Source organism: Armigeres subalbatus, chromosome 2, assembly GCF_024139115.2.
Source record: "Armigeres subalbatus isolate Guangzhou_Male chromosome 2, GZ_Asu_2, whole genome shotgun sequence".
Taxonomy (NCBI): Eukaryota; Metazoa; Arthropoda; class Insecta; order Diptera; family Culicidae; genus Armigeres; species Armigeres subalbatus.
This window is the reverse complement of record NC_085140.1, coordinates 318,967,594-318,986,787: the sequence shown is the minus strand read 5'-3', so window position 1 is coordinate 318,986,787 and position 19,194 is coordinate 318,967,594. Positions and strand designations below refer to the sequence as shown.

Here is a 19,194-nt window from a genome sequence, read left to right as displayed (position 1 = left end):
AAATTCGAATACACATTTTGTGTGTTTGTTTACATGAGAATTTGTATGATCTGTTTATTGTACTTTACTAAGTCACATATTGACCTTCATTCAAAGTTTACATAAACAATTTCGTCAATCGATGATTTATTTGTCTCTCCGGCATCGCGAACAAACGACGATAGGGTCAACCATTTTCCGATTCTGAAATGTTTGTCCTTAGGATGAACTGCGAATCAATTTCGCGAAAATTCTCCCGATTCCGCTACATTTGTGTAAACATCAGAATGCGAATGGTTCTGCGGTTGAGTGATTTTTCTATAATTATCGCGTCACTCGCCGCCACCACCGCGCGCGCTTGGCTTGGCGTGCACGAATCAAAAGCAGAGGACGTGGAATCCAAATGCGGTCTAGTTTTAATTTGGGCACGCACCGTCGCAAATGGCTTCGGGATTGGGTGGCGTGGGATTAAAATTAGAACCATTTGTTTTCGGTGATGTTGAGCGGCGATGCCGCTGCCCTCCAAATGAGCCGAGCGAATATGGGTATTGGGCAAGATGTGTGCTAAAGGGAGTTTGGTGTGAAGTAGATTGTTGTGATGACACCAGGCGACAAACGTTTGATTGCTGTGAGTGGCAGTTACTGTGGCTATTAGTGGACAGTGCTTGATTGGCAAGGGGAGTGTGTTGTTTGAATAGGTGTGGCTCGATGCTTCAATGTAATCTGGGAAACACCTGCTTGTGAATCACTTCATACACTGGAGTCCCCTGCGTTTTCGTATGGGATCTTTTAGAGTTGCATAGTAATGTTAATGATTTAGAATAATAGTTTCCACATTGTAATTTCCATCTGTGGTAAGACTAACATTCATTGAATATTTACATATGCTTTTCAAATCACAACCCTTTCATACAAAAAAGAAAGAAATAAAAAGAATTTCCTATTGCTCGTTTTTTTTACGGTTTGCATATTTATATATGAGCCAAAATATTATTAATAATAATAATAAAGGCAATGGATCATATGGACAACAGAGATTAATCCATATGTGATCCATAGGTACTACGTTTGTAGTATAAGAAGGCTTACGCCTAAGTTACCTTTAAGGTACATTTTATTCTTAAGGAACTGCTGTTGTACAAGATGTCGTGGGGGACCGAAATCCGTCCACATCATGAGATGTCAAGCAAATAAAGGGAGTTTAGGGTAATTAATTTATAAATATTTTATCTTATTCTTCTCATATACTTGACAGTAAGCTTTTGTGCCAATGAGATGAAAAGTAGGCTTTGAATGTAAAACAACATAGATTAAAAACAAATCGCCACCAACCAAACTGGCGCCATTTGTTTGCGTTTAGAACATAATTGCACCAAAATTAACTGTGGTTTAATTGCAAATTGCGAATCATAAAGTGAGATAAGTGGAATACAAATCGAAGGGATCGCTTTTCAAGGTGCGTTTTGAACTATTTGCAGTGGTAGTTTAGTCAATCAGTCGCCTTCAATTTGAATATTTAGTTAAAAAATAGCTATAAGGCTAACTGACGTTTATCATCTTTCTCTTGCACGCGTACAGATGGGATAGGGTTTGTTTTCATACAAACAAAACAAAACCTATTCTTCCCGTGCGCGTGCAAGAGAAAGATGATTAAACGTCAGATAGGCTTATACGGATTTTGATCCTTTGATTCGAAATCCGTCCACGGTGGACGGATTTCAATTCAGGAGGTGTTGATTCAATTCATTATTTTATCATGTTTTCGTAGGTTTTATTGTGTAAATTTGGAACATTTCAAAAGTAGAGGCCTTCGTGCCCCTATATCAAAGACGAACGTTTCATTTGCATTCGTTTCCTATTTTCTAGATACATTTTCGTATACTGAGGTGCTTAAGTGACAAGTGTACGGATTTTGACGCCCCACTGTAGACGGTAACGCAGCTAATGCAGCACGCTCAGAGGATGTGGAGTACATTCCTACACATTACCGATGCTTTTGCCTTTTCATGAACCCTCTTAGCAGAGCACTCAACCAATGCAACTATGGCTATCATTTGAAGATTGGAGAAAGGAGCACAAACATTACCCACACCTTCTTTATGGACGAATTGACTCTTTGCCGATTTTGTGGAGAAGCTGCACCAATTTATGCAGCTTGTAACGGTATTCAGCAACGACATCCGGATGGAGTTTGGAATCGATAAATGTCGATCCATACATTTACACCGCCTGGTGGATGTCGACAGTTTCCGCGTCAACGAACAGGAGAAAATTCGAAAAATGGCGAAGGCGAAACGTACAATTCCTAGGTTTCCTGCAATTGAAAGGAATTCGGCACACAATGATCAAGAAAGAGCTAGTTCTTGCTTCGTGTCAATGGTGTTTTGAAGAACTTCTTGTCGGCCGGCAACAAAGTGGAGGCGATAAACACGTTTGCCGTGCGCTTGTTGACATACAGTTTCGGAGTGGTGAAGTGGACCAAGACTGATTTGAAGGCGTTAGAACCAGCATTACGAGTAGCATTCACCAAGCATCGCATGCGCCATCTAAAATCGTCCATCGAGAGAGTCACCCTGCCACGTACAGTAGGAGAAAGAGGCGTCACCGATTTACAGACAGTATGTGTTTCCCAGATCCAGCAGTTGCGAAGATATTTCGTGCCAGAATATATCGACAAAGCAGCGTCCAATACATGGCTGGTGCGGGGTGAACTCTTCTCAGAAACAGAAGGGTTTATGGTAGCCAACCAGGACTTGGCTATGGCGACGAAGAATTATCGGCACTGTATTGCACGAAAGCGTAAAAACCGCCGACTCGAAGGCCTGTTTCAAGTACGCATAGGAAGTCTTGTCGGCCGCGGTGGCATCCGTCGAAAGCTGTGAAATTTCTATCCGCGAAGCTAAGCGTCGATACAGTGCTCCATATGGAACTGTTTATAATCGAATTCATAGATTGGGAACCGGAAAACATGGCAGATATACCGTTTTAAAGGTGATAGCAGGACAATAAGAATTTCCTCTCACCGAGTCGGATATACGATTCCTCGTACAAAGATATTTGGACACGAACAAACGTGAAGCAAGATTAAGGATATGGCTGGATTTGTTCGTTCCTTCTACGTAACAAGTCAACACTGTCTGCACGGTTCTCAGAAAACCTCAAAAGAAATCGTGCAAAAGTGGATCCAGTGAAAGTGAAAATTTTGATAAACTCGCCATCACTCTTAAAATGTTCCTTCGGCAAATATAATTAATTTTGACAAAACCAACTTTACCGATGATCCGGAGTAAAAACAATGGATGTGAGGAATGGACAGAGACATGTCGAAAACGTTCTTTACCATCCCAAGAGTTCATTTTCGGTCATGTTTGCGGGAGCTACATCGGTAGCTGACTTGGATTGAAGGTGGCCTTCAAGGTTAATCTGGTGTGATTTCGTTTTACTTATAACAAAAAAAAAAACATTTATATTTATGTTTGCTTTTCAAGATTGCCTTCCTGCCCCCAACGCTACTCATATACATATGTCAACCGCTATATGCTGCGTTCTTCAAGCCACTGAAGAAATCATGGAGGCAAATACTTTAAAAGTGAAAGAAACTCAGTCGTGGTTCCATCCCCAAGCATCGTTTTCTTGGTTTGCTGAAGACGGCAATGGATGTCATTCAGTAGAGCAGTTCTTAGCGATCGTTCTGAAGAAAATTACAGGAGGAATCGAAAAAGAGACGCCTTCATCCAACTGAAATTGCTAATTTTCAGAACAACTTATGACTATGGTGTTGCATGAACGTTATGGTGAATCGGCATCTCGAAACATTCCCAAGCGGCGTCGTGGAGATTCAATCAGGTGAATTGGAATTTCTAAACAATAAGGAGCTGTCATTGGGTGATGATGAGCATCCGAAGTCGGGCAAAGGGGAATGTAAGAAAATCAAACAGGATATAGGGGAAAATACCTATTCTTGGCAGTCTAAGACATTCGTCAAATTGAAAGATAAAAATAATGAATAATTACACTAAAACACAGGTACAGTTTAACTGGTATACATTTGTATGCTCTTTCTTTGATGATTGGTGTTCACTAAATATAACACCTTTTACCACAAACTCAGTAAATTTAATATAAAGTAACAGGTCAACGTTTCTTCTATTGGCATAGCAATTTCTATTATCAGCAATGAGTTTGTTCCCTTTAGCAACTAGACATGGAAGTAGAAAACTGGTAATGTATTGGTGCCAAATGCTGGTTGTTTATATACTCCAGCAGTAAATTCATTCATATGAATCGGCCGCACGCTCATCTCGCTTCACTCAATTTTGGAACAAACTTCATTGTTTATCAAAACTGGCTTAAAACAAAGCAGGAATTTTTAGCCTTGACATCAATTTTATGTCATGTAGACAGATAGGCAAAAGCATTTAAACACATTGTAAAACAAATTTAACCCTTATGCGGCCAACAAAAAACAGGCGTGAGTGGTAGATTGGGTAGCCGGATATTGACAATTTCATAACTTTTACCATTTTCAACCTATTTGAATAATGTTAGCCATTTTGGAGAAGGGAACTTACATGCTTTTTGTCCGCTGCCAAGATTTACATCTTTTGTCTTTTGTAATGCCTTATACAATATTTTTTTATGTACAGGTTATCCGACTTCGTCAGTAGATGGGAATAACCAGCGCGGGGGGAAAACATAAATTTACAGTGTAAAACGTAAATAAACGATTACGGTCCTTACATGATATGTTTGTTTCATAAAAAAAAAATCATGGTTGTTGTGTACAAGACACGACCGCGCGACGTAAACTACGTAAAACCAAATCTATACACATGAGAAGAGATTTTTGTCTATCTGCCTTTATAGACTAGGAAACGGCATGAACATTTGTATGTAGAGGTTTTTGGGAACGATGAAGATTCTTATAATGGTATTAGTCCCCTCCTCTTCTGGAAGGGGGACTCCCATACAAATGAAGTACAAATTTCTGCTTTATTCGAGAATTAATCTAAAAAAATGGAATCCAAATTTGCAAGTTTCGAATACTTAACCGTCTTTTAAATAATGTAAAAAATATATAATTAATCAATTGTTGAAACAAAGCTCGTCGGTTCTGGAAGTATAGTATATTAACAATATATTCCACCTCGCGAGTCTTCATATGTTGAATAATGGACAGCTGCAGCACTGTCCTATCCAGCTGCTGTAGCCACCCCATTCTTACGCTACGTTTCACAGTTGAATCATAGATAATACCCTAAAAGTAGGCAATTATTTATGGTTGAAATGCGCTATGTAGGAATGGGAATGGTTATGATTTTTTTGATGAGCTTGGAAAGTATTGAAGTTGCAAAAGGAAAACGATCTTGTCAGCCACATAAGGGTTAAAATACTACGGTGTTGCTATCACTAATTGCTTGCTAATTCATGGTCTGCGTAAATTTCTGAATAGAAGCATTTGTATTTTAACACTTTTTTTTAAATAAATGTCATCGCCGGATATTTTGTTCGTATTTTTGCTAAAATCAAATCACATAGAGTTGTGCGTGGTATCTTTCTAGCGTGTGTTTGATATGCTCACAAACACATTCTCTCGCTCTATTCCGAAGTGTGCTGCTGTCAAAGAAAACTAACAGTCCCGATTTTATTTAGTGAAATATAGAGCAAATATTGCATAAATTTGCTCTTTGTGGTGATAATCAAGTGGTGATAAAGCGTAAAAAGTAGTTTACGTACTTACTTTGTCGTGTTATACGCAATAAAGAGGAGAAACAGGCGATCCAAAAAAGTAAGTAACAGTTTGCTTTTCGTGCGCTGCTTTCTTTGGCAATGCAATAATGGTAAAGATTTCGTAGGCGCAAATTTGTTTCGGTGATTAACACATCAAATCTAGCTACTTTTACACAAACAACTTATTCAAATGAAAGCTTAGACTTGAAATTGTGTGACTGAATCAAAATTATGTTCATAAATAGTGTATGTTTGCTGGAAAGCGCAAATATTGTTGAGGGTGCCAACAACTGTCGCACCCTGCCAATGCCGTATTCTACCCTACATAATGCCCCTGTGTTTATGCTAGGAGTAACATTTAGGAAGTCCAAAAATAGTCTACGTGCCATAGAACCACAAGCGAAGGAGAAATGTCGTATGGAGATAATATAAACCCGGATGGAGGAATACGAAAGGGATTCAGGATAAAAGAGGAAAGTGGTGATTATCCTATCTCGTCTGTGAAGCGCATGAAAACGAACATGGATCTTGGGAGAGAGAACCAACTCCAATTCGAGCTGCTACTATGAAGAAGCGTTCGTCCCACATCAGACATTGAAGATTTGAAGATCTGCTTCCATTGTGAAATGCTTATTGCCCATTCTGTGAAATAATTTCTATTTGTATTGAATACACCACTTTATATGAAATCATTTTTAAGATTCAAACCAGAGATGAAAATCCAGACATTAGGCCATTTTTAACCTTTTGTCTGTGCTCTGGGGTCAATATGACCCCAGGCCACTTTGAGTGGCTGCCATTTTTTTAATTTTCAACCGATTCTCCTAATTTTTGGTAGTTTGGTAAAACTCGCCGAGATCTGTCTCCTAGGTGCAAATTCACTTCAAAAATCTTGAAAATATGCGCTACAGTGTACTTTTTCAAAAACTTACGTTGTCTGTGCTCTGGGGTCAAATTGACCCCAAATTGAAATTGCTATAACTTTTTTAATGCTTGGCCAATTTTGGATTTTTGGGGCTGTTTCGAAAGATAATTTAATCATCTTTCAGGTCGTTACCAAAGATTGACTATAGGTGGGCGGGTACATCGCGGGGAGGGGTTTTCGTAAAAAGGGTACAAAAATAGTGATTTTCATGCTTATTTTACTTATATCTGAGAATCCTACCCATTTTGAACTGCACCTTTTCAAAAAGGTTATGCAGGAAGGCGTGTGCTTTGATATGAGGCATTGATTAGTTTAGAGCTTGGTCGCTAGGTGGCGGTATATTTGAATTCATTACTTTAGACTACTCAAGTAATTCCGATATATGGAGTTTTCCTCATTGTAAATATTCTTATCGCACAAATTTGAAATTTGTAAAGATGACGTCTTTAATAAAGTTCGTCTGGTGGGAATGGACTGTCATGTGATGAAATGAATAATTAGGAAATTTACAAATAGGCGGCGCTAGCGGACTTGCAATATTCTTGCATATATGAAGTATTGCTTTAGCTTGAGATCCCTCATACCTACACTCAAGTTGTATTCGGCAACATTGTTCAGGATGTCTAGCACTACAAAGCGGTGCTCAATATAATGAGTACGTCTTCCAATTTTTGAATTTGTGCGATAAGAATATTTACACTGAGGAGAATTCTATATATCGGAATATCTTAAGTAGTCCAAAATAATGAATTCAAATATACCAAACCTTGCGGCCGAGTTCTAAACTTATCAACGCCTCATGCCAGAGCACATGCCTTCCTGCATAACCTTTTTAAAAAAGGTGCAGTTCAAAATGGGTAGGATTTTCGGATATAAGTAAAATAATCATGAAAAATCACTGGTTTTATACTCTTGTTCACTAAAACCTCCTGCGATGTGCCCGCCCACCAATAGTTAATATTTTGTAACGACCTGAAAGATGATTAAATTATCTTTCGAAGCAGCCCCAAAAATCCAAAATTGGCCAAGCATTAAAAAAGTTATAGCAATTTCAATTTCAATTTTTCAGAGCACAGACAACGTAAGTTTTTTTGAGCACAGACAGAAGGTTAATTATTCTGCAAGACAACAATATGCCGCTCAAATAACACTCACCGTAAGTAACAAATGCAAAACATTGAATTACATTAGAGTAATGTAACCAATTCCTATTAATTTTACCTACCATCGCTAGGTAGCAAATCCGAGTTTTTCGATTATAAATATGCAAGTGTATTTCGTGGAAAAGAAAGATAACCATAAATGACGTCTTTTTCATTGCGTAATATTTCAAAGACTTCGTAGACTTCTTGACGTGATAAATTCAACACAGTTTTCCCCAGACACTACAAGAAAGTTTTTTTTTTATTATTTTCTTCAATGTCACCTAAAACATATACTTCTGAAGTATGACCAGAAATTCAATTGGTTTTAGGCAATCAATATCAAGTGAAGAATCAAGTCAATTTGGCATTAAATACGGTTGTGGCTAGCATAAGCCCGATTTACTTAAGTTAATTTCTGGGATTGTTTTAATTCTATGATGTATACCTTTTGGGAAAATAATTATTTTTCAGATTTTCAAATTATGTCGCTGTTTTCTATAATACGATCGCAAACATTATAAAAAAATATTTGTTCATATTAGATCTACCATGTAAAACGGTATTATTCGGCGAGGCACTCACTCACTTTCTTTACGGTGTATTGAATAAATCAAACGTAATTTGACCACCAACCCTCCCCCCCATTCTTAAGAAAAAGGAACCAATTACCAATTGATCGAAATTGGGATTGTAAAATATTTGGCCATTATTTGTTAATTTGATTATAACGATTTCAAAGATGATGCTTTGAGTCATAATGCAGGGTAGAAATGAAATCTTATTTTCGGTGTACTGTCCTATTCAGATATTTTTTTTTTCTATAAAAGTGGATTGAAAATCGTTCTCAAGTTTCAATATCTTGTTCCAAAGACAATCACGTTCAAAAGGTATTGCAAACACGTTTTTACTTTATAAATATAATCCACGGTACACGTTCCTTCAGAATCAATATACTGAAATCGAAGAGAAAGTGGAACGATTTTCTTTTTCTCGTGCGGCACACGGTAGACTCGAATTTCCTACCCATTCCTCGGCGCACATCCGTAGCTTCCATCGCATCCCTCTTCGCCCCACTTTTGCGCGCCGAATGACCTTTACCAGAGAGTTGAATGTTATACCAACTCACAGCAGCACGTCCTTGACGTCTAACATTGTCTAACGAGGAGTATCCGAAAATAATGACGACACCCTCCCGGTTCACCTTCTATGCGACTCAACCACAAAACCAAACCCTCCAGCATCCCCTGTCCAGCCATATGGAAATTGGGCGATCAGACGCCCTTTTTATTCACAGGACGCGTCGATCTTTTGCGTATTTCACCGAACTGAGGGTGCCTTTATTTGTTACACCGATACCAACCACACAGAGACACTTACATCCCAGGACATTCCCCTTGGTGGGCACTGCAGCATCTCCCATTTTGGTTGTGATTAATCAGGACTTCTGGTTGCGCGATCTGGGTAATCCTTTTTTCGAACTCGTTCGGACACACAAATATCTTCTACACTTTTGCGGATGCTATCACTTGCGATGAAGCGAACCGGACTTCAACGACGACCGCGGTCGAATGCTGCTACAAGGAGGAAAAACTTCTTTCCGAGTGGGTTTCTTCTTCACACGCGCTCTGGATGGGTTTGAGATGAAAACGAGGGAACAGAACAGTTGCGCGCCACGCGGTGAATGCTTCGCCGCGCTATTTTACGTCCGATTGCCGACGCGGTCCGTGGGAGAATGATTGCCGTTGGAAAGGAACCGCTCTTTGGGTAGTGGACTTTGGCGCGGATGAAGCGGTTTGTGAGCGTAGTCAAAGCGCAGCATATCGAATTGCGACTTGCGTTACAGCGATTGAGGGAGTTTTATGCTTTGTTGAGTGGGACGACGGTGGATGGGTGTGCGTAGCATAGCGCACATCTACATTGCACCTAAAAGATACCGGCGAAACGAACGCGTGTTTGATATCGAGAGCGTAGATCCATGCGAGAGGAGAACCAGGGCAAGCGCGATATGTTTTAGTTATGCTGTTGAATGTGGTGATGAAGCTCTTAGGGTGGTTGTTAATATGCTTTGGTATCTGTATTTATTATTTTAACTAAAATGTGGCTAACCGAATTGGTTATGATAGAATCTAAATTACTCTATTTAGTTAGAGTGGTAAGTGTGATTAAAGGTCATCACATTGGTACATTTTTTCAGCCAACGAGATGGTGCCAGATTCTGTGCCTTGGTATGTATGTACATTGAAGGAGACTCAAAAGATGATGTTCTTGGCGCAATTTAGTTTTTCATTATTATCAGAATAAAGCCGAAGTGCTGTGTGCAGTAAATAGAAGCGTCTATTCCATTTTGTCCATACAGCATAGGCTACAGCCACACGTCACTAGTCACGCATGATGCAATTCATAACTCATACTATGCTTTCACCATGTGTCATTTTCTACACTCCATCATCATACAAAATAAACGCTGCACCCGAGTTTTAAAAACGCCTAGTGCATATTCTCCCCAATGATTGGCCAGAACCAGTCAGTAGATGATTGCCGGCCTAACAAGCGGTTCAGTAATCTCTATTCGGTGGAAAGGTCTTGCGGAGTTCAAAATAAGTACTCTTCTCTGAAACGTGCTGTGACTTCGAATATTTTTGCTAGTAGCATTTTCGGTGGAAACTAAAAAGCCCAAACATAAGTACTTGACCACTTCGACGATACAAGATTTCTCCTCCCAAGTCTTTCTTGATTTTCACTTAGGCAATTTCTACTGGGACTTTCTGGAGACCTGACCTGGAAATCTTTTGTAATGCGCTGGTACTCTTCGATACGTCACCATGCACCCTCGCTGTCTTCTACATCGCCATTCAGATGTTCTTCGGTGTACTGCCACCACGCGTAGATTAGCTCAGATAAGTTAGCGCGGCTACAAAGCAAGACCATGCTGAGGGTGGCTGGGTTCGATTCCCGGTGCCGGTCTAGGCAATTTTCGGATTGGAAATTATCTCGACTTCCCTGGGCATAAATATCATCGTGTTAGCCTCATGATATACGAATGCAAAAAATAAAATAAAATAAAAATGGTACCTTGGCTTAGAAACCTCGCAGTTAATAACTGTGGAAGTGCTTAATGAACACTAAGCTGCGAGGCGGCACTGTCCCAGTGTGGGGATGTAATGCCAATAAGAAGAAGAAAAAGATCATCAACGTGCACTGCCCACACGAAGGGAGACCCGACGACGAGAAAGAAGCGTTCTACGCACAGCTGGAGCAGACATACGATGGATGCCCACTGCGGCACAGGTAAGAAGGGTGGAAATGTATAGACCGGGCATCGGACTGGATAGTCTGCACACCGTATCGAATGGCAGCGGCCAAAGATGCATAAACTTCGCAGCCTTCCGAGGAATGGTAGTCCGAAGTACCTTCTTTCCTCGCAAAAATATCCACAAGGACACATGGAGATCACCTAGCCAAGAAACGGAAAACCAAATCGACCACGTTCTAATCGACGATTCTTCTCCGATATCACGAACGTCCGCACTTACCGCATTGCGAATATTTAATCCGACCACTACCTCGTTGCAGTATGCCTGCGCTCAAAACTCTCGACTTTGTACAACACGCGTCGAAGACGGTCCCGTCTTAACATTGAGTGGCTACAAGACGGTGGACTAGCCCAAGAATACGCGCAGCAGCTAGAAGTGGCACTCCCAACAGAAGAGCAGCTAGGTGCAGCGTCTCTTGAAGATGGCTGGAGAGATATTCGATCCGCCATTGGTAGCACCGCAACCGCTACACTTGGCACGGTGCCCCCGGATCAGATAAACGACTATGACGGCGAATGTGAGTAGTTAGCAGAAGAGAATAATGCAGCATGGGCGAGATTGCTGCAAACCGCACGAGGGCGAACGAGGCACGATATAAACGGGCGCGGAACAGACAAAACTCGATTTTCCGGAGGAAAAAGCGCCAGCAGGAAGATCGAGACCATGAAGAGACGGAGCAACTGTACCGCGCTAATAACACACGTTCTATGAGAAGATAAACCGTTCACGTAAGGGCCACGTGCCACAGCCTGATATGTGTAAGGACATAAACGGGAACCTTCTTACGAACGAGCGTGAGGTGATCCAAAGGTGGCGGCAGCACTACGAAGAACACCTGAATAGCGATGTGGCAGTCGAAGATGGCGGTATGGTGATGGACCTAGGAGAACGCGCGCAGGACATAATTTTACCGGCTCCGGATCTCCAGGAAATCCAGGAGGAGATTGGCCGGCTGAAGAACAACAAAGCCCCTGGGGTTGACCAACTACCAGGAGAGCCATTTAAACACTGTGGTGAGGCACTGGCTAGAGCGCTGCACTGGGTGATTACCAAGATTTGGTAGGAGGAAGTTTTGCCGCAGGAGTGGATGGAAGGTGTCGTGTGTCCCATCTACAAAAAGGGCGATAAGCTGGATTGTAGCAACTACCGCGCAATCACATTACTGAACGCCGCCTACAAGGTACTCTCCCAAATTTTATGCCGGCGACTAGCACCAATTGCAAGGGAGCTCGTGGTGCAGTATCAGGCGGGTTTTATGGGCGAACGCTCCACTACGGACCAGGTGTTCGCCATTCGCCAAGTACTGCAGAAATGCCGCGAATACAACGCGCCCACACATCATCTATTCATCGACATCAAAGCCGCATATGATACAATCGATCGGGACCAGCTATGGCAGCTAATGCACGAACACGGATTTCCGGATAAACTGACACGGTTGATCAAAGCGACGATGGATCGGGTGATGTGCGTAGTTCGAGTTTCAGGGGCATTCTCGATTCCCTTCGAAACGCGCAGAGAGTTACGGCAATATGATGGTCTTTCGTGTCTGCTATTCAACATCGCTTTGGAAGGGGTAATACGAAAAGCAGGGATTAACACGAGTGGTACAATTTTCAATAAGTCCGTTCAGCTATTTGGCTTCGCCGACGACATAGATATTATGGCACGTAACTTTGAGAAGATGAAGGAAGCCTACATCAGACTGAACAGGGAAGCCAAGCGAATCGGACTAATCATCAACACGTCGAAGACGAAGTACATGGTAGGAAAAGGTTCAAGAGAAGAAAACGTGAGCCACCCACCGCGATTTTGCATCGGTGGTGAAGAAATCGAGGTAGTAGAAGAATTTGTGTACTTGGGCTCACTGATGACTGCCGAAAATGATACCAGCAGAGAAATTCGGAGACGCATAGTGGCTGGAAATCGTACGTACTTTGGACTCCGCAAGACGCTCCGATCGAATAGAGCTCGCCGCCGTACCAAACTGACAATCTACAAAACTCTCATTAGACCGGTAGTCCTCTACGGACACGAGACCTGGACGATGCTCGTGGAGGACCAACGCGCACTTGGAGTTTTCAAAAGGAAAGTTCTACGTACTATCTATGGTAAGGTGCAGATGGCGGACGGTACGTGGAGGAGGCGAATGAACCACGAGTTGCATGAGCTGCTGGGAGAACCATCCATCGTTCACACCGCGAAAATCGGACGACTGCGGTGGGCCAGGCACGTAGCCAGAATGTCGGACAGTAACCCGGTGAAAATGGTTCTCGACAACGATCCGACGGGCACAAAAAGGCGAGGTGTACAGCGGGCAAGGTGGATTGATCAGGTGGGAGATGACTTGCGGACCCTCCGTAGACTGCGTGGTTGGCGACGTGTAGCCATGGATCGAGCCGAATGGAGAAGACTCTTATATACCGCACAGGCCACTTCGGCCTTAAGCCCCAAACACAATGTTAGCGGAACGGAAACGGCAAATTTGACAGAAAATATATGGGCCAACTGTCAAATTTGCCGTTGCCGTCGCTGTTCCACTGACACTGTGTTTGGGGCTTTAGTCTGAATAAATAAATAATAAACATTTCATCAAATGTCCAACAAAATAATGTCCAGTTAGCATTAGCATTTAGCATTTAGCAGTTCGCACAAATTCGTAGGTGGTACAAGCCAAGACTATTGTATGAGAGTAGTATCACTTTCAACCGTTACCACAGATATTGATTTGGGACTAATCACTATCTCTTAGATGGAAGCAATGCACTCTCCAATAGTCAAGATCTGTCCTGGCCACGTCCTTGCGAATGCTGAGGAAGGGGAAGGATGGTTTGTTGGACACCTACTTAAGAAAGATGCAGAGAACTCTACGACCTCTCATAGGTGCCACGGGAGGTTTTGGGATTTTGTGGAAGGTTATAACAGTAGGAATCGTTTTGGTAGAAACGTGAAACACAGAAAGAACTAAGATAGAAATACAAAGTAGGAAAGGGACGAGCCTGGAATTGAACCCACGACCTCCTGCTTATAAGGCAGAAGCGATAGCCACTAGACCACCGAACTCGTCTCCAACAAAATAATGTCCAGTTCTAGACAAAAATCGTTGCAATCTTCTATTGCACTGATTAGCTTCTTGTACCCTTGGTATAAATTAGGTTAATTCCTACATGGTTCAATTCAACCAGAGGAAAAATCCTAACTGCCAGAGGCAATTGAAATGTATTAATAATTAATGTTGCATAGCAAATTATGATGATAGTGTTAAGAAAACATGGAACACCTAGTCTAAGAGATGAATGCATGTATTAGATAATTAGCAAATAAAACTAGTTAACAAAAAAAAGGAAGATTTTTTTTCGCCACAACACAATATAATACAGTATAATACAATACATTTTAATTTGGTATCAATATCTATCACCAAATTGAAGAATAATCTGCGGTGAAAAAATCAGTTAATTTTCATGGGAAAGTTCCAAACAGCATAAAAATTGTGAGGGCCTGTAATAAAGCAATAAAAATAATCAGAACTACATCGACCCAGTTAGACACGAATCCATCACCAAGCTGTTTATCAGTAAAGATAACACATCGCAAATGTCCGCGGGTACAAACAAACAGAAATGCGTCCAAGAACTCATATCAAATAAGAGCACACAAATTCTAACACCAATCCAGACAAACACAACAAATGCACATTCTCGATAAACAAACAGGCAAGAAACCTGTTTGCCCACATAGTTGGCTCTCTTCCTTTTCTCATTATCCCTTCGACAACCCGGTCCATCCAGCTTATTATGTCTATAGTGTTGTTAGAACGGTGCCCGAAACGTCAAACCATATCCAAAACATCCCGCCAGTAATCCGCATGGTCAACAACGCGGCGTGTCCAGTCCAGACGAATATTTATCGCTTCCATGTATTGCGCGCTGTTATTTGAGCTCCCAGATCTCACTTGGCGATTCCAATCACGACCATCATCAGTGCGAGGTGGTGCAACAGCAGCAGTTGTAGCACTGAGACGCATTCAAATTGCTGGCCACGCGAAGTAGTTGACCCGGCAGAGCGCGACGATGTAGGAGAGACATGCGGCCCTCGCACAGGCGCAACCAAACCGAAACAAACAGATCCGAGTCGCGCACACACGTAATGAGGGACGAGGGAATGCTGATCCAGAGCATAATTTCCTCGCGTGTGAGCGATCATAACAAAGGGGCAATTATGTTAGGTCTACGCATGTTACAAGGGGGAGAAATAAAAATAGAAGACGACTTGAATTCTAATATAACAACATTCTTTTTGGTGCAGCGGGTAGTCAAAATTTATGTGTGTTAGGAATTTGAAAGCAATATATCATAAACTTAAAATTTCTGGCTTTGATTTGGATAGGGTGTATCTACTATGTAATTTTTTTTAACACATAGTTGTTGGTGTGAGCGGGGCAATGGCTTTACAGTTTGATCATAGTAAATTATTCCAATACAGCACCTGAATACTTTCTTCTAACACTTCCAAAGTGGCATAGAACATACTATATCAATAAAATTTGAAGGCAAATCCAGACTATCACTGCTTTCTAAGTCATCTTGGTAAATAATCAACACGCTCAATTTAAGTGTTCTATTTATTTGATACTGATGGTGATATTGATTTGATTTTGGAGTGATGTCAGACCTTTCAAAAGTGGGTTAAATATAGACAATTCCAAAAAATTATCACTATTGATCAAAGTGCAGAAATGAAAGGTTATTGATTTGAAAGAAGATCAATATTGGTATAGTTTAAAAAATAGATTACAGTTTGTTTCAATTATTCTGCTTCGAACAAGATGGCACGTTATTCAAATCGGCTGCGGTGATTCTTTTTTAATTTTCTTAGTTATATAATCGAAATATAGTGCATGCCAATTGGAAGTGTTGGTCATTGAATTTTTAAAGCTCAGCTATTAATATTGATTGAATTTTAAAGTAGTGCAAATTTAAATGCAAAGTAATTCTCACGGACGTGCATATTTTTTACCGTGTATGGAATTTATTATTTGGCTGGCTCGCGTGTATTAGGGTCTCCTTACGTATCTCTTTCTCACTTCTCACAAAACATTTCTTGTTTCCCACTTCTCACTTCTAACTTTTCCCTTCTTGCTTGTCACGTATCATTTTTTCATTTCTCACTCCTAACTTCCCATATCCCACTTTCCACTTTTCTTGTCTCATTTCTTACTTTTTATTCCTCACTATGTACTCACTTTTCGTTACTCATTTCATATTGATTACTTCCACTCCTCATTTCTCACATATCACGTCTCCCTACTCACTTCTGACCATTTGGTCTTGATAACATTTGGCCTAATGACCCAGCACCGCCAGTGCTGATGATTTTTACGTTGTTTGATGTCATCGTAGCACATGAGAATATCAGTTGAGATTATGTCACCAAGTTAATCCATAATATACGACAAATTCGAATAACTTACAGATTCGTTGAAAATTATTTGAGGCAAACACGACACGACGATAGTTTTATGCCCAGGGAAGTCGAGAAAATTTCCTAAACTGGACAGGGAATCTAAACCAGCCACCCTCAGCCTGGTCTTACTTTGTAGTCGTGCATCTTATCGCACGGCTAAAGAGGACCCCAACTTCCAAGTATGTATGGAAAATTTATTTTCATTTCAAATCGAAATCATTGTATGGCAACTGTATCTAGCATACTGCTGATTTCAACCTAATTAAAAGCGAAAAAGTTGTGGAAAAATGTCTTTGTAAGACCAACTTGGCCACTGGATCCCTTGCTATACAACGGCCAAACATACATTTTTTTAAATTCGATTTCCACTGTATATTCAATGTTTCGGAAAATGTGGAACTTGTTCATCAAAAATTTAAAGATTTATTTCTAGAACACCTCCTTTCTGTAAGAATTCCTTCCGTATTTCGCTCTAAAGTTTTTTCAGAATTACATATAAAATGTGTTTAGAAATTCGGCAAAACTTTTTTTAAATCCACATAAACTTTTTTTTAAATACTTCGAATTCTAGAATTTCTTCAACAACTTTTTCAGGATTTTTTCCAAAAGTTGTTAATATTTTTTTTGGGGAAAATTCCTGGAGTACCTCGTGGAAGAAAAATTGGGAGAAATTCCAGGGTAAATTCTTTAGGATATTCTGGGGGAATTCCTGAAGGAATTTAGCAATAAAATAGACCTAGAAAAGTTTTCTAGTTGATTTCTTGACAAACGGTAGGGGATTACTTGGTGATTTTTTTGGGAAAATTTCGGCAGTTTTTTTTGAGATGGGTGGCAATTTTCCATATAAGAGTTAATGACTGAAGTTTGAAGTCTTTCGGCGATAGCTGTTTTAATAAGTATTAAATACGTTTTTTGCTCCGATTTACTCCGACGCTACTTATTAATCTCAACTTATTAAGACTGCTATCGCCAAATGAATTCAATTGTTTCTGGAGAAGTTCCCGTGGAAATGGTTAATTGGGAATATTTCATTAAATAATTTGAAGAGATATTTCCGAGTGGATTCTCAGAAGAATATTCGAAGATATTTTTATAGAAGTTTTCTATAGGAATAACTGGAAGAGTTTCTGAAGGAACTCTTTTAGGTATTTGCAGAGTAAATCCTGAAGGAACTTCTTAGGAATTTCTAAACGATTTTCGTGCAGAGTTCTTGGAAAAACTTTGGGGGAAATACCTGGAAGAATTTTGAGGAGAATTCTTAAGGACTGGATGGGAGATGGGTATAGAGGAATTCCATGTGAATTTCGAAAGGAATTCAAAGGGAATATCAGGAGTGTTCGTGAAATAATTTATTGAAAACTGTTATGTGATTTTTTGAAGTAGCTCCTAGTGGGATTCCTGGCGGAGCTTCTGAAAGTTTTCAGGAAGAATTTCTGGAACAATTACTGGATGAATTTTTTACTGATTACTGATTACTGATTACTGAAGGAATTTGAGGATAAACTATCGGAAAAAAGTTCAGAACAAATTTCTTAACGAAATCCTGGAATAAATTCCGGAGGTATTCGTAGGAATTCCTGGATGAACTTTGGGAAGAATTCCTGGAGGATCTTACGGAGAAATTCTTGGAGGAACCTCCGGAGGAACTACCAGAGGAATTCTTGGAGGAACTACTGGATAAAATCCTGGAAGAGCTACCGGAGCAATGCATAGAGGAACTTTCGGATAAATTTCTAGAAGAAATTCTGGAGGAATTTCTAGAGGAACTCTCGGAGGAATTCTTGGAGGAATTTCCGGACAAATTCTTTGAGAAACTTCCGGACAAATTCTTCTGGAGTAATTTCTGGAAGAATTCCTGGAGAAACTTTCGGAAGAATTTCTGGAGGAACTTCCGGAGGAATTCCCGGAGGAACTTCCTAGAGGATTTCCCGGAGGAACTTCCTGGAGGATTTCCCGGAGGAACTTCCTGGAGGAATTCTCGGAGGAACTTCCGGAGGAATTCCCGGAGGTACTTGCGGTGGAACTTCCGGAAGAATTCCCGGAGGAACTTCCGGAGGAATTCCTGGAGGAACTTCCGGAGGTATTCCCGGAGGAACTTCCGGAGGAAATCTCGGAGGAATTCCCGGAGGAATTCTCGGAGGAATTCCCGAAGGAATTCTCGGAGGAGTTCCCGGAGGAATTCTCGGAGGAATTCCCGGAGGAATTCCCGGAGGAATTCTCGTAGGAATTCCCGGAGGAATTCTCGGAGGAATTCTTGGAGAAATTCCCGGAGGAATTCTCGTAGGAATTCCCGGAGGAATTCTCTTGGAGGAATTCCCGGAGGAATTCTCGGAGGAATTCCCGGAGGAATTCTCCTAGGAATTCCCGGAGGAATTCTAGGAGGAATTCCCGGAAGAATTCTCGGAGGAATTCCCGGAGGAATTCTCGGAGGAATTCCCGGAGGAATTCTCGGAGGAATTCCCGGAGGAATTCTCGGAGGAATTCCCGGAGGAATTCTCGGAGGAATTCCCGGAGGAATTCTCGGAGGAATTCCCGGAGGAATTCTCGGAGGAATTCCCGGAGGAACTTCCGGAGGAATTCTCGGAGGAATTCCCGGAGGAATTCTCCGAGAAATTCCCAGAGGAATTCCTGGAGG

At 41.0% G+C, this 19,194-nt stretch overlaps 2 protein-coding genes across 2 annotated transcripts in view; both read right to left on the bottom strand.

The window, feature by feature from the left end:
- LOC134212650 (sialin) overlaps positions 1-9,532 on the bottom strand; it is a 58,672-nt gene extending 49,140 nt beyond the window's left edge. Inside the window, exon 1 of the mRNA XM_062690683.1 lies at positions 9,157-9,532. Coding sequence (XP_062546667.1) covers positions 9,157-9,199 — 43 coding nt within the window. The 5' untranslated portion in view covers positions 9,200-9,532. The remainder of the gene's footprint in view (positions 1-9,156) is intronic.
- The window catches only part of LOC134212660 (uncharacterized), a 328,376-nt gene that overhangs the window by 238,043 nt on the left and 71,139 nt on the right, over positions 1-19,194 (bottom strand). The window lies entirely within an intron of this gene.